Below are 14,411 nucleotides of genomic sequence, written 5' to 3' on the forward strand. Positions count from 1 at the left end.
TAATTGTAGTGTTTGAGACAAAATTTGCCCAAAATCCAGAAAAAATATTTTTAACAAACCAGATGAAACAACTAACACAACTTGATCAAATCAAATCTCAAAATCAAAAATTAACAAAAAAAAAAAACTAACATAAAATTCATTTTGTTATCGAAAAAATAATGTAAAAATTTGGAAACAATTAAATGATAATTAATTTTTTTGAATACTTTAACAAGTAAAAGAATTGCAGCTATAATTAGGATTAATTTGAAACGGATTTTTTTTTGTGTTAATAAATTTTAATATTTCATAAACCACTTACAATAAAAAATAGTTAACCACAAGCCCTTAACGATTTTACTAAAACTAAAACTAAAATTAAAATAACAAAGGACCCTACATTCCATGATTAGGGTTAAAGTATAAGGTAGGCCTGCACGGGTGTAGGACAAAAGGCCGACATCCAAAAGGCCGACAAGAAAAAGGCCGACACGGACAAAAGGCCGACATGGACAAAAGGCCGACAGCCAAAAAGCCGACAGGACATAAGGCCGTCAGGACATAAAGTCGACAGCCAAAAGGCCGACAGGACATAAGGCCGACAAACCATAAGGCCGACAAGCATAAAAAATAATAGTATCGCAAAATATGTGTTCTATCTTGACAACAATCGAAATAAGGCATGAAGAGAAGAGACGGTGCTAGTTGCTATTCTTATAAGGTGAACCATCGGGTCAAGCGACTGGAGATTACGGAAGTGTCTTAAACACAAAGGATAAACACCTAAATATTGTGACATGCTGTCACTGCTGTCTTTCATAGCTCCTTATATGTCAAAGGGGTGAGATAATCATCAAAGAACAAAGTCAAAAGCTGCCGGCATTATCGCCCACATGCAACAAGGTGGAAGAGACAATGTTATTTGCGATCCTTATAAGGTGGACAATTGGGTCCATGCGACTGGAGATAGGTGGCGTTACCACCATATTACGCAAGGAAATCAAAGAAATCAAATGCAGAATCACGATCACGTTCCTCGACTAGACTGCATGTTAATTACCGACAAACTTTGAATTCTATTTTAGTTTCGTCCATTGCGAGTGGCGTGTAAAAAAAAAATTTTTTTGTCATTCTTTCATTAATTTCAAATTTTGAAAAATAAAATCAAAATATGTATCGAAATCTGAGCAAGGTGAAATGTTATTAAATTTTTATACGAGAGTTAATTAAGAAAACATTTAACGAATGTAAGTGGTTATATTAAGTTCAACATTTTGAACAATCTTAAATAAACGCAGAATTTCAGTTGGTGTGCAGGCCGGGCAAGTTTACACACACACACACAAAATAACTTAACAATTTTGGCACACTTGTATCAAAATCACAACAGAATTAATTAATCCAACGAATATAGTATACACTTTTTTTCACGCCATTCGCAAAAACACAAGGGAGGTAAGTAACAAAAATAAAATAAAACTAAAACTTCCAATCGAGTTGTGTTAAAATATGTTGTAGCTATTGCAGTTTAGTGGGCTGGTATCACCGCCGTGGCAGCTGTGAGGGGTGGTTCCTGACAGGATCACCCTCGGGCAGCGTCCATATTACGTCATCATTTCTTCAGGAGCTGGGGATAAAAATAGAATGTTTAGGTTAAAAGGGGTCACGTACTACTTAATTCTGTTGGAAGAAATCCACTGCGATATAAGAATTAAGTGCGAAGTCGAAGTGGCCACTCTCAACGGGATAGGAGGAGACACAAAATAGAAAACAAAATAGATGATTTATGTCACAGGCCTTTCTCCTACCTTTTATATTACACATACGAAATCAAAAGACAAGCCTTCTTTTACAGTTTTTCATATTTATTTCGTTTTCACACAGGCCGCATGTTCAGCCAAGCTACGTTATCTTCTTGCCTCCTTTCTCACTTGTCCTTCTCGCGCATGCGTACAGCCACTGTCTCCCCTCTCAACAAAACACACTCCCAAGATACAATCCACCAACATTTCACTGTTATAATTTATATAGAAAATACAAAGTTTAACTAGTGTCCGTCCTCCCGTCCCTCACCCCACACACGAGGAAAACGACAAGATATTTAACTTTATTTTATGGCATAATACAGCCACTAATGGGACGGAGTGGTCTAGCGGTAGAGAGCTGGACTGCTAACCCTTAAGTCTCGAATTCAAGTCGGTAGACCGTCCGTAAATCCACGCAAATTTGATCGGTACCTAACACAAGCTACGGAAAGTAAAGGCGGCTGGTCATAGTGCTGACCACACTATCTCTTCATATGCCGAGTTCACAGAAACGAGTGAACTCTACTTCACATGCCCTATAGACCGTCCGGTTTGAAAAGGGAACTTTACTTTTACAGTAACTCAAAGACCTATATCAAGTCTTCTCTTGAGGGTGTTGGGAGAGTTGATCTTACTGCACGGGAGACAATTAATAAACACAAGGAAAAAGGGAGATCATTAGTGTTGGGAATTAACTCCCTTTTCGACAATAACTGTCAATTAATATCGTGTGAGTGATGTTGTTTGAAGGAGAGGTTTTAAAACATGAATTACACCCAGGGGCGGAACTACAGTGCCGCATGGGAGGGGGGGCACGACGTTTAGGGGCCCAATTCCGACCAAAAAAACAATGAATTTTCTTTTCATAAATAATGTTTTTCGTGCACCTTGATAGTGGTTTTGTAAAAAACAAACAGGTCTACTATATCAGTGATTGTTCTACAGTAACTAACACACTGTTGCGTAGAAAAATATCAAATCTTCAAGAGCTGTACTTTGAAAGATAGGCAAACTTTCAGAATACTTCCATGACTTACTGCCCTTGATTAAAACACGGGTGCTCATAAAGCTCATTTAAATAGTTTTGTACCATGTAAATTAAAAAGCAATTAATTCTCTTAATTATTATTTAAATAAGGTATACTAAAACTTATAGCTATAAAAATGAATATATTCAAAACTAATAATAGAAATACAAAAAATTATAAAAATAAACATAACGCGAGAAACCATTGCACAAATCAAGCTTACTTGATTATATAATTTTGACCAGCTAGCTTTTTTTTTTACTTTCTCGCATATACGAAGAATAGACAAAGACTTGTAATCGTGAAAAAAATGAGATTTTTACAAATTGTGATGACCACTTTTCTAAATGTGTAAATTGTCATTTGTGATGGCCTAAAAATGTGTAATATTTCTAAGTGACTTTATAAAATAGTTGTTTAGAAGTTATTTGAAAGTGAATGCTGACTTATATGTATTGTTCTTGATTCAAATCCTGTATCAGATTTTTCAAAATATGTGCTCTATTATATTATAAAAGAAACGGAAATGATAAAAATATATGTATTTCTCCTTTTTTTTTTAAACAATAAAACGTATCTATGCTAAAAAAAATACCAACATTTATAAAACACGATTATTGCTGGCCCGAAATGAGTTCGGACTTATTTTTGTCTGGTTCGTTATCTCAGAGTGGTTATACATTGCAATGAAATAGATTAAAATACTCAGGTAATAGGCTATTTAAAAAAAAAATTGCGGGGGAGCCTTTTTTTTTCTAGTTCCGCCACTGACTACACCGCCATAAACTAATTAATCACGATGTTTTTTTATGGAGAATTTTTAAAACGTGTTTTTCAATTAAACTTTTTAAATAGCGAATCAGGGAATAGTTGTTTTGTTTGGTTTGAACGTTTTTCAATGCAGCAGATTTAATTGCAGAAACCTAAAGTTAGGGTTTGTAATAGGGGGTCACTATAATGGGGTCTGTGAAATGGAGTCCCTATTATAGGGTCTTTGACATGGGGGTCTCTATTGTGGGGTCTCTGACATGGGGTCCCTATCATGACGTCTAGACCTAAGCAGATTTCGTAGAAGGGAGGGGGGTGAGTAAGACGACATTGCAATGAAAAATAATACACGATTTAAACGCTATCGTTGAGGATGTGCGTCCTTAAATGATCACATTCTTAATCATCACGGTAACGTGAGATATTCCCACGAGTTTATTCCCTTGCTACACTTATGCTCTGTGCGAGTTACCTCCCCTAAATAAATCGTAAAAATCTTTGTTTCCAAAGAATAAGACGTCATTTTATAAACTATTTCTATGAGGAAAGTAATACTTGTGCGGAGTTAGGTGTTTTGATTACAGCTGGGATATGCGACCCTATTATGTGACAGCCAGTGTATCAATGATGTCTACAAAACAAATTTAAAGCAGCCACATTGAAACTATTACTTTAATTGAAGGTTTTTAATGTACGTTTAACAGATGAAGGCAGTCGTTTAGCAGGAGCATTACATAGCACTGACGCTGAAATTAGCGAGAGGTGGATTAGAACTCCGTTCAGAAGATGAAATAAAACAAATTAGTCTTGAAAATGTAGTAAAGTCCTTTTTTCAATCCCGTGTCAAATGAAGTAGAGTTCACCTGTTTAAGTGACCTCGGCATATGATGTGATAGTGTGGTGAGCACTTTGCCCAGCAGCCTTTACCAAACAAGCTTGACCTTGACATTAAATATACGACAAAGATGGAACATCCCTGATACTTAAAAAAACAACTGAGCTATTTTCTGTTTTCTTGTTTACATAAGAATTTGAAATAGCAAAAACGAAACCACAGTCTAAACATTTTTAAACCATTGCGAACTTCTTGGCATGTTTAAAATACGTGAATCATACTAGAACTATTTCAATGTTATAAATGGTTAAAAGTTAGCAATTTTATTTATACACTAGATAACCTTGTTACCCATTGGATAACCATTTCTCGGAAGAAAAGCTATACAAAAAAGACACCCGAATTTTCTTCACTACGCTATTCCCGATACCCCACCTTCATCCTCTTCACGCTCTGAAAATTGATTTATCCATTAAATATCAAGTATTTCTACAGTAAATCTTGTAATTTATGACGTTGTTTTAATAAACTTTCAAGACTAGTTTTATCAACATTTCCAAACATCCCGTATACGCCTTAATATTCTTTAATTATATTCGTATTGAATAGTTTCTCGTCTCAAAATATTGAGTTATAAGTTCTAAAAACTATTTAATATCGGAATGTTTAGGAAAACAAGTATTAGATTATATTTAAATAGTTTTAATTTGTAGAGGTTGACAAAGATTTAGAGTAATTATCATAATTAATGATTGACAGTCTGCTACGCGTTATTAGCTGATGGCTTTGTCAGTGCTTGACCCACGATTCTAAAGACGTTTTATAGAAATATTCTACAAACGTCTATAATCTAAGGAATTGTAATGTGTTTTTTTAGTAAAGAGTTTAGCGTAAGGCAAATACAAAATAATGGTCAAGACAAATCTTTGATATAAAATAGTGTTAGATAAAGACAAACGTTCAAGACACAATTTTGAGATAAAATAGATAAAGGAAATGGTCAAGACAAATATTTGAGATAAAATAGGGTTAGATTAAGACAAATTTTCAAGACAAATCTTTAATATAACATAGGATTAGATAAAGACAAATGGTCAAGAAAGGTAGTAAAGACACGTTTGTGAGATAATATAATCTAATATATAAAGCTCAGTTCTGTATGTAACGCATATGTTTGTCGTTGGTCTTGGATGGATTTAAGTGTTAGACAATTATCGTGCGCATTTGTCTAAATTTATGAGTTAAAAAATTACTATTGAAAGTGTTGGGAAATAATTTTCATTTTTCAAATTATAGTAATAATTGTCGGCATGTTCACTAAACACAAGTTTTAAAAAAATATCATCTTTTACAACAATTCTAATTATGTCTTTATTTAGTCCTATAGCACTTACTTCCCTTTGATAAATTAGGAAAACACAATTACTTCCCTTTATAAAACCATTGCATTTGTGGAAAAGAATTTACTTTTTAATTACTTTGTTTTGGTGTTGGGAAAAAAAATAATTACATAATTAACGGGGATTGATCAAGTGCAAATGTTGTAGGTATTTTACGGATAAGCTTGGAGTATTAAAATTGTTCATTAAATTGAAACAGGCGCGTTCGTTTAAGTGAGTGCAAAAGACTATGAATAAGTTGGGGTACTATAGTCGTTCATTAAGCTAAAACAGGTGATTCCGCCCCGGGCGTTTATGTTCGCTTTAGTGTTTTCTTTGTGTTTAGGTGGGTTTGCGTTAGTGGTTGCGTTTTGATTTGGTTCGTTTTTGTTCTTTCTTTTTTCGTTTTTGTTTGTGTTTTTTTGTTTGGGTTTGTATTTGTGTTTTTGGTTGGTTTTGCGTTTGGATTTGGTTTGTTTTTTCGTTTGCTTTTTCGTTGTTTTTTGTGTGTTGGTATTGGTGTTTGTGTTTGGGTTTGTTGTTAGGTTTTTGTTTTCGTTTGCTTTTTTGTTTGTTTTTTCTTTGTGTTTGTATTGGTGTTTGTGGTTGTGGTTGGGTTTGTTGTTAGGTTTTTGTTTTCGTTTGTATTTGTAATTGTGTTAGCGTTATGTTTGCGTTTTGTTGTTTTGGTTGGTTGTGGTTTGGGTGGGCAATGCCGGGTTTATGATGATTACTAAACACACAGGTAATGGTCTTTAACAGAAAGGTTTTTCACAGAAGCCAGAGCAGGGCCTGGCCGGGACGGCTAGTGTTAGATAAAGAAAATTGGCCAATACTCATTTTTGAGATAAATAGGGTTAGATAAAGGCAAATGTTCAAGACACATTTTTGAGATAAATAGAGTTAGATAAAAGCAAATGTTCAAGACAAATTTTTGAGATAAAATAAGGTTAGATAAAGACAAATGGTCAAGACACAAATCGATAGAAACATTATTATTAATTAAACACTATATATAGTCTAGAAAAATTATCTGGGAACATTTGGGGTTAATAAATTGATAAATTGATAATTGGAGACAAATTCTAGAAATGAAATACCGTTACATAAAAGCTTACATCAAAATTTGAGAAAGTATTGCGACGTACCTGTGTTTAACTTTGTTTAAAGCAGGTATTCCTCAACATCGAACTGGTCGTCTGTTTCTGATCGCTTTCCCCAGCTGCTAAAGCTTGTATCCCTGCTTGGCCTCTTCTCCCACTTGTCTATTAAATGCTGGTAGTTTTTCGAAAACGCGCTTGAGTTGTTCCTTTTTCCCCATGGGGCCGTTTCCCTCCATCTTTTTTCGAGGTCTTCTTTCTCACGTTTGCCCCATCCGGACATTTCTTTCAACTTTTTTTCAACGTCTGAGTCTTTTGACCTTTCGCCCCATCCGGGCATTTCTTTCAACTTTTTTTCATCGTCTGAGTCTTTTGACCTTTTGCCCCATCCGGGCATTTCTTTCAACTTTTTTTCATCGTCTGAGTCTTTTGACCTTTTGCCCCATCCGGGCATTTCTTTCAATTTTTTTTCATCGTCTGAGTCTTTTGACCTTTTGCCCCATCCGGGCATTTCTTTCAACTTTTTTTCATCGTCTGAGTCTTTTGACCTTTTGCCCCATCCGGGCATTTCTTTCAACTTTTTTTCATCGTCTGAGTCTTTTGACCTTTTGCCCCATCCGGGCATTTCTTTCAACTTTTTTTCATCGTCTGAGTCTTTTGACCTTTTGCCCCATCCGGGCATTTCATTCAACTTTTTTTCATCGTCTGAGTCTTTTGACCTTTTGCCCCATCCGGGCATTTCTTTCAACTTTTTTTCATCGTCTGAGTCTTTTGACCTTTTGCCCCATCCGGGCATTTCTTTCAACTTTTTTTCATCGTCTGAGTCTTTTGACCTTTTGCCCCATCCGGGCATTTCTTTCAACTTTTTTTCATCGTCTGAGTCTTTTGACCTTTTGCCCCATCCGGGCATTTCATTCAACTTTTTTTCATCGTCCGAGTCTTTTGACCTTTTGCCCCATCCGGGCATTTCTTTCAACTTATTTCCATCGTCTGAGTCTTTTGACCTTTTGCCCCATCCGGGCATTTCTTTCAACTTCTTTTCATCGTCTGAGTCTTTTGACCTTTTGCCCCATCCGGGCATTTCTTTCAACTTTTTTTCATCGTCTGAGTCTTTTGACCTTTTGCCCCATCCGGGCATTTCTTTCAACTTTTTTTCATCGTCTGAGTCTTTTGACCTTTTGCCCCATCCGGGCATTTCTTTCAACTTTTTTTCATCGTCTGAGTCTTTTGACCTTTTGCCCCATCCGGGCATTTCTTTCAACTTTTTTTTCATCGTCTGAGTCTTTTGACCTTTTGCCCCATCCGGGCATTTCTTTCAACTTTTTTTCAACGTCTGAGTCTTTTGACCTATCCATTTGAGAGTCTATTGACCTTTTGCCCCAAGAGGAAAAGGCTCTCCATCCGTCGCATGAGCCACTGCTTTCTCTTTTCCCACTCCCTAGTGTCCGTGAAAGAGTCTCATTTGGATGGGCGTGGGACTGTGGTACCTCTGGAGACATGGAGGCCAGAGAAGAGTCTTTGATGACGTAGAGGATGAAGAACTGAAGAACAGTTACACTGAGAACTTGTTTGGAGTCTAAAAACATTTTCTTTACGAAGTAAATTTTGCTTTTTATAGCTCTATTATCTGTAAAGATGAAAAAAAACAACTGATTATTAATTACATTGACGACTAAATTAACGGCTGTATTTCACGATGACCAAAAAATAATACGCATCGAAAATTGCGCACCCAAAAATAACACACAAAAAAGTGCGCAGTTGAGGTTGTTATTTAAGGTCGGCAGTTTAAAGACATTCGAAAAGAATAACCAGATCTGCATGTACATTGTAGAAAAAAATGCATAAAAACGTTTTAATAACGAGCATTTATGTAATAATTCATTAAAAGGAGAAAATAAATAACTGTCTTTGAATATATAATAAAACACTACTATTTATATTCTATAAAGAAAAGCGTGGGTCACCTTATTATCTGGTGAATACCATTACTAATATTTAGGAAAAGACCCAAGCTTTTCTTTATGGTTATTTAAACAGTTGTGTTTTCTAATATTTCAAGAAAATCTTTTCTCCTTTTAGTGCATTATAACTTTACTAGCCATCGGTACCCGTTTCACGTAAATTATAGGCCTATCTATATATATAATTCTCTTCATGGAGACGTTAGAAAACAAGCTGTAAGCGCGCCTTGCAGTCCCCTCTCTTCCTCTCTAGGAAGTCTGGTGAGCTGTGGTTCAAGCTAAATGTTTACGATCGAAGAGCCGGGTTTAGTGACGGCTATTAGGGGCAGATAATTTAGTTTGAAACGATATTAAACTTAGGGGAGGTAACTAAGAGAGGGCTGCTTTCAAGGAGAAGGGGGGGGGGGAAATGAGGGGGGGGGGAGGGGTTATCGTCCTTAACGACTTACTGATAGTGTTTTAAAGCAAATATTTTCAGTGACAGCAGTGGTACTGTCGAATTCACAAATTAGGAATTACTGAAAAGTAGAAAATAAAACAACTAAATAGCAGCGTATGATACGCCGCGGGTCGGCTCGTTTAATTAAATTCATTACAAAAGTTGTGGTTGCTTTCTAAATTAGGTTACAGTATTTTTAATTATAAGTGTTATAAACCATAATGCATTTATCGTTTATAAATATGCTACCAAAAAACTACAACCTACATCAATAAACACCCACAATTTTACGATTATCAACAATTTAAATCAAAATATTTATTAAAAGATTTGTGTGACTTTTTTCTGTGACTTTATTTTTTTTTTAACATTAGATTATGTAAAACATGAAAATGTATGTATCAAAGCTATACGAAAGATGCGGAGAGGAAGTGTTGGATAGGACTTAGCAGTGTGTTAGATCAAAACATTAGTACATAAGGTGGTACATTACGTTTTTTAGGATTACATTTATTTTCCTAGATTGCGGTGAGCGAGGAGGTGGGGTGGGGGAAAAGAGTTCTATTTTGTAAATTTCAAACGGCGGTGTGTTAACGTGGGGGTGAGGGAGGGGTGAAAAGAGGGTCTCCACCCATTCTCTCCTCTTTCCAAGCTTCACCATCCCCTGCAACTTTTGTTATTTAAGTTAGCCCCCCCCCCCCCTTCACGCTTCCAGTACCTGCCGGTGGGGATTATACCGACATTGCTTTGTAAATTTAGAGTCCGGTTTTTGGCAATGGTCTGTCCGTCCTCCCCCTCCCCTCCCTGACCTCGCCCCTAGCCACGCCGACCATTGAGGTTACGTCAAGCAGACAGTGATGTGTTTGTGTTGTGTTCGTGTTCGTGTTCGTGTTATGTTTGTGTTGTGTTTGTGTTGTGTTTGTGTTGTGTTTGTGTTATGTTTGTGTTATGTTTGTGTTATGTTTGTGTTATGTTTGTGTTGTGTTTGTGTTTGTGTTTTGTTTTGTTTTGTTTTGTTCTATTCCCAAGTTGTTACATTTTAAAAAGATTTTCCGTGGCGGAGCACGGGTATACAGCTAGAATCAATATAAATATGATCAGTCGACTAATATCTTCCAAAATATGTATGCAATATACTGTAGGTATTTGCAGTGATGTCGTTTGTTTGAGTTAATTTGTCAAAGATATAATGATATTTTTGTCGTTTGTAAGTGAGTGTGAATACGTGTGCATGCATGTGTGTGAGTGTGTGTGTGTGTGTGTGAGAGAGAGAGAGAGAGAGAGAGAGAGAGAGAGAGCAAGTGGAGTAAGTAACTTCAACTAAACCTCATTAAAAATGTACGTTTATTCAACATACGCCCAAAGAAACCAGTGTAAACAATAAAAGCTTAAAGCGACATACCTTCAGATGAGAAGCATCAAAACTTTTCAAAACCAAGATATCAAGCTGACCTTCAAATGCGATTCTAATGTTTTTAAGCTGTGACTGAGCTATCACATGATGCCACGTGGTGATCACGTGATTCCACGTGGTGTCAGGGGGTGGTGTTGACTTTTAATGTACAAAAGTAATCAGTACCAATTAAAATCCTCCCACTCAGAGAAAATAAGCCACCACTCAAATCACAACATCACATTGCGTTACAAAAGAACATCATAACCTATTAGAATTAGTCACCCGTAGAGGAAGTTGTGGCCACCACCCACCCTATTAGAATAACATTTCAGTCACCCACCGAATAAGCCCTTAAGTTGTGTGGCGAAATTCCGTGTGTAACTGTGATATAAAAACGGTATTACTGGGATATGGAGACTATGTAACTGGGAGATAGAGACTGTATAGATGGGACATGGAGATCATAGCTGGGAGATGGAGACGGTATAGCTGCTATATGGGGACTTTATATCAGGGAGATGGGGACTGTATAGCTGGGAGTAGAAAACTAGAACTGGAAGTTTGAGACTATATAGCTGGAGATGGTGACTGAATAGTTGGGAAGTAAATTAAATTACACGAGATTACATATTTAAATGACAACTATATACCTGGCGATCTTATTAACTTTTGAACCCCGTGGATATGTATATCACATTCACAAGGTCAAACGACTTTAATTTTCGGATTAGACACGTCAAACAAGATTTTAATTTACTGTTAAAAATACCTAGTTCTATAATTGCTTTTGTAAGTTAAGGCATTTTCTTATATCTAATGCTTCTTGATGACATATACTGTCCATGTTCTGGGTCACTATCTGAAAGCTACTCTCTGGGTCTGGGTCTCTAGCTGACATCTATTGTATGGGTCTCTAGTTGAGAGTTACTGCCAAGGGCCTAGGCCATTAGCTTCTAGTCACCATATCATCACAGGCTATACGGGTGCTAGATAGAAAGCACTGTTGCATAACAAATTTGCTCTCATTCTAATGTGTTTAGCCTTTGGAATCATTGTACAATTTTATGATCTCACAAGATTTTAGTAGGAGGGAAAACGAAGGGGCAGAACGTGTTATGGCTTTTCATTTCGAAAACTGCTAGCTACACTAAGAATGGGATTAGATTAATCGAGTGCTGTCCGTACTAAGGATTGTATTACACCATACTCTTGTTAGCTATACCCATAAGGGATAGATAGAAATCTCCACCCATCGCAAATCTGTTTTAACAGTTTAATTAGTGTTATACAAACGACCATGATAAATCACAGGCTATTTCTTTGCTAATGTAATCCTACAACACTAAATTAAGTGACAAAATGAAGGGGATTATAACAGTTAGCATGCAAAGACTGTGTGATTAGCATGTCGGCGTGGGTGTCTGATATGGGCTAATAATAACAGACTAAGATTATTATAGCTAGGGGAGGGGGTAGTAGAATCATGGTGTTGAAAAATTTGAGTTAACGTAGATGCTTAGTATAGCTTGTAACTTTAAGGATCTACTAGAATACCCGTCATCCCTTGGATAACTGTGGGTTTTCGGGGGGTCATCCATCAAAAAACATCACGTCTGTCACTCAGAGGCCATAGCGAGCCTTCCCGGCGCCCGGGGGACAAACTTTTCGATTTTAACCCCCCCCCCCCCCAAGATTTCGATTTTCAACCCCCCCCCCCCCCCCCCCCCTCAAACTTTTGATGTGCACCCCCCTCCCCCCCCCCCCCCCCCCACTCAAACTTTCGATTTGAACCCCCCTCAACCTTTCAATTTATTTTTCCAAACCATTTTGGCGCCCCAACATACGTCCCCCCCGCCCCCCCCCCCCCTCACTTCACTCCCCCCCCCCCCCGCCTCCCCTTCCCCCCCCCCCGCCTCCCCTTCCCCCCCCCCCCCCCCGCCCTCCCCCCCCCCGCCGCCCCCCCCCCCCCCCCCCTCCTCGCTACGCTACTGCAGTGTCACTTATCGTCACAAAAACAGAGCCCACATTCAAAAATATGTTTCTTATCTTTTTAAAAACATCCGAAAAACACCGATTTCGGACTATCCCTTTCATATACTGACGTCACATGTGACCTACTCAACTCTACTTCACCTGCCCAGTGTCCCGCCAAGTCTCAGACAACATGTTTTTATCGTTTAAAAAACGATTCCAGCCGAGCATGTCTCTGACCACACTATCCTTTCATATGGTTAGGACAAAGAAACAGATGAACTCTACTTCAACCTGCCCTGTATCCTGCCAAGTTCAGATAGGCAACTTTATCATTAACATCTAAAAAAAAAAAATTGAAAAAAAAAAATCATTTTTTATCATTAACATCTAAAAAAAAAAAAATTGAAAAAAAATATCATTGACATATTGGTCTAGAACCTGTACCACTCGCATGAGAGCGGACTACGCCTACAAACTTAGCTATTTACTCCTGACGTCACAAATGAATTTTTATACTATACTTTGATGCAACTTGATTTCGAGCGTCTAGTCTAGAAGTAGTAACTTTCAAATTAAATTTTATCTTAAATTAGCCAAACAAAGATTTATATAAAAAATAATTAAGGCCTGAAATAGATTCTAGATGTATTAAGGCCTGAAATAGATTCTAGATGTAGAATTTACATTAAGTCTAGATTTAGAATTTACATTGAGTTTAGTGATCTAGATCTAGGCTAGATTCATAAATTTCCTTCGACAGCTGATCTTTAGATCTAGAGAAATTTATTGTAAAACTAAATGAAAAAAGACAGTTGAAAATTGATATAAGTGTTGGAACGTAATAAATACAGCAAACGGACGTATTGTTAAAGTTATGACCGACAGAAAATTAGATTTAGAACGCGTTAAACTTTGGAATGGGAACACAATTTTCTTCGATAGACGCCGCCATTTTATTGTACTAAAGAGTCAACAAAAAACTCTGACGTCACTATCAAGGGACGTCACTATCCCCACAAAAGTTTATTCAAAGTATTAACATTTTTAAAAAAAATACGGTTAATTTAACAATGAATAAATCAATAAATTAATTAACGTCTTTAAATAAATTTGTGATTAACAGTCTGTCTGCATTAAAAAATTATTCTCTACCTACATACTATTTTACAGCTGTCCCGGTAGAGTCGAACATATCACAATAGTCAATCAGGCAAACAAACAAATAAATATTCAAACATGTAAACAAACTTGACTTTTAGTAGTATATAGATGGCTTAAATGATGTGGATGCTTAAAACTGCATAATGTATAGCAGTCTGTGTGTGTGGGGGGGGGGGGGATGGTGAGTCACACAGCCCAGATCCATCTACGTGTCAGAGATTCTCAAGATCTTTATCAATAACACTTGGAACCTGAACTTGAACCTAAACCTAATCTAAACCTTAACCTAAACCCAAACCAAATCTAAACCTAAACCTAAACCTTAACCTAAACTAAACCTAAACCTAAAAACTATACATTGGCATTGTCATTGGCATTGATATTGACATTCACTTAACATAAATTTGACTTTACCCTAATCTTCAAACTTAACTTCAACCCTCAAGGACCCCCCCCCCCCCCCCCCCATAACAACACCCCTCTTGATGTTTTAAAAATGTTTCTTTCTTTCTTTCTTTCTTTCTTTCTTTCTTTCTTTCTTTCTTTCTTTCTTTCTTTCTTTCTTTCTTTCTTTCTTTCT

General features: G+C 36.8%; 1 protein-coding gene across 1 annotated transcript; it reads right to left on the reverse strand.

Annotated features, from left to right (window-relative positions):
• Nucleotides 1-496: 496 nt before the first annotated feature.
• On the reverse strand, nt 497-8,518 carry LOC131955089 (uncharacterized). The gene is made up of 2 exons (XM_059319046.1): nt 6,946-8,518; nt 497-1,609 (listed from the first exon to the last, which is right to left on the reverse strand). The coding sequence occupies exon 1, from the start codon at nt 8,168-8,170 to the stop codon at nt 6,962-6,964; it is 1,209 nt and encodes a 402-aa protein (XP_059175029.1). The 5' UTR covers nt 8,171-8,518; the 3' UTR covers nt 497-1,609; nt 6,946-6,961.
• Between the last annotated feature and the right edge of the window lie 5,893 nt (nt 8,519-14,411).

This window comes from Physella acuta, unplaced genomic scaffold, assembly GCF_028476545.2.
Source record: "Physella acuta isolate Inbredline_101_S28 unplaced genomic scaffold, ASM2847654v3 ptg001054l, whole genome shotgun sequence".
In the NCBI taxonomy this organism is placed as follows: domain Eukaryota; kingdom Metazoa; phylum Mollusca; class Gastropoda; family Physidae; genus Physella; species Physella acuta.

Bases quoted from the DNA above. Each gene is read 5' to 3' on its own strand.
- LOC131955089 (XM_059319046.1), bottom strand. From the start codon at position 8,170: ATGAAAAAAAAGTTGAAAGAAATGCCCGGATGGGGCAAAAGGTCAAAA.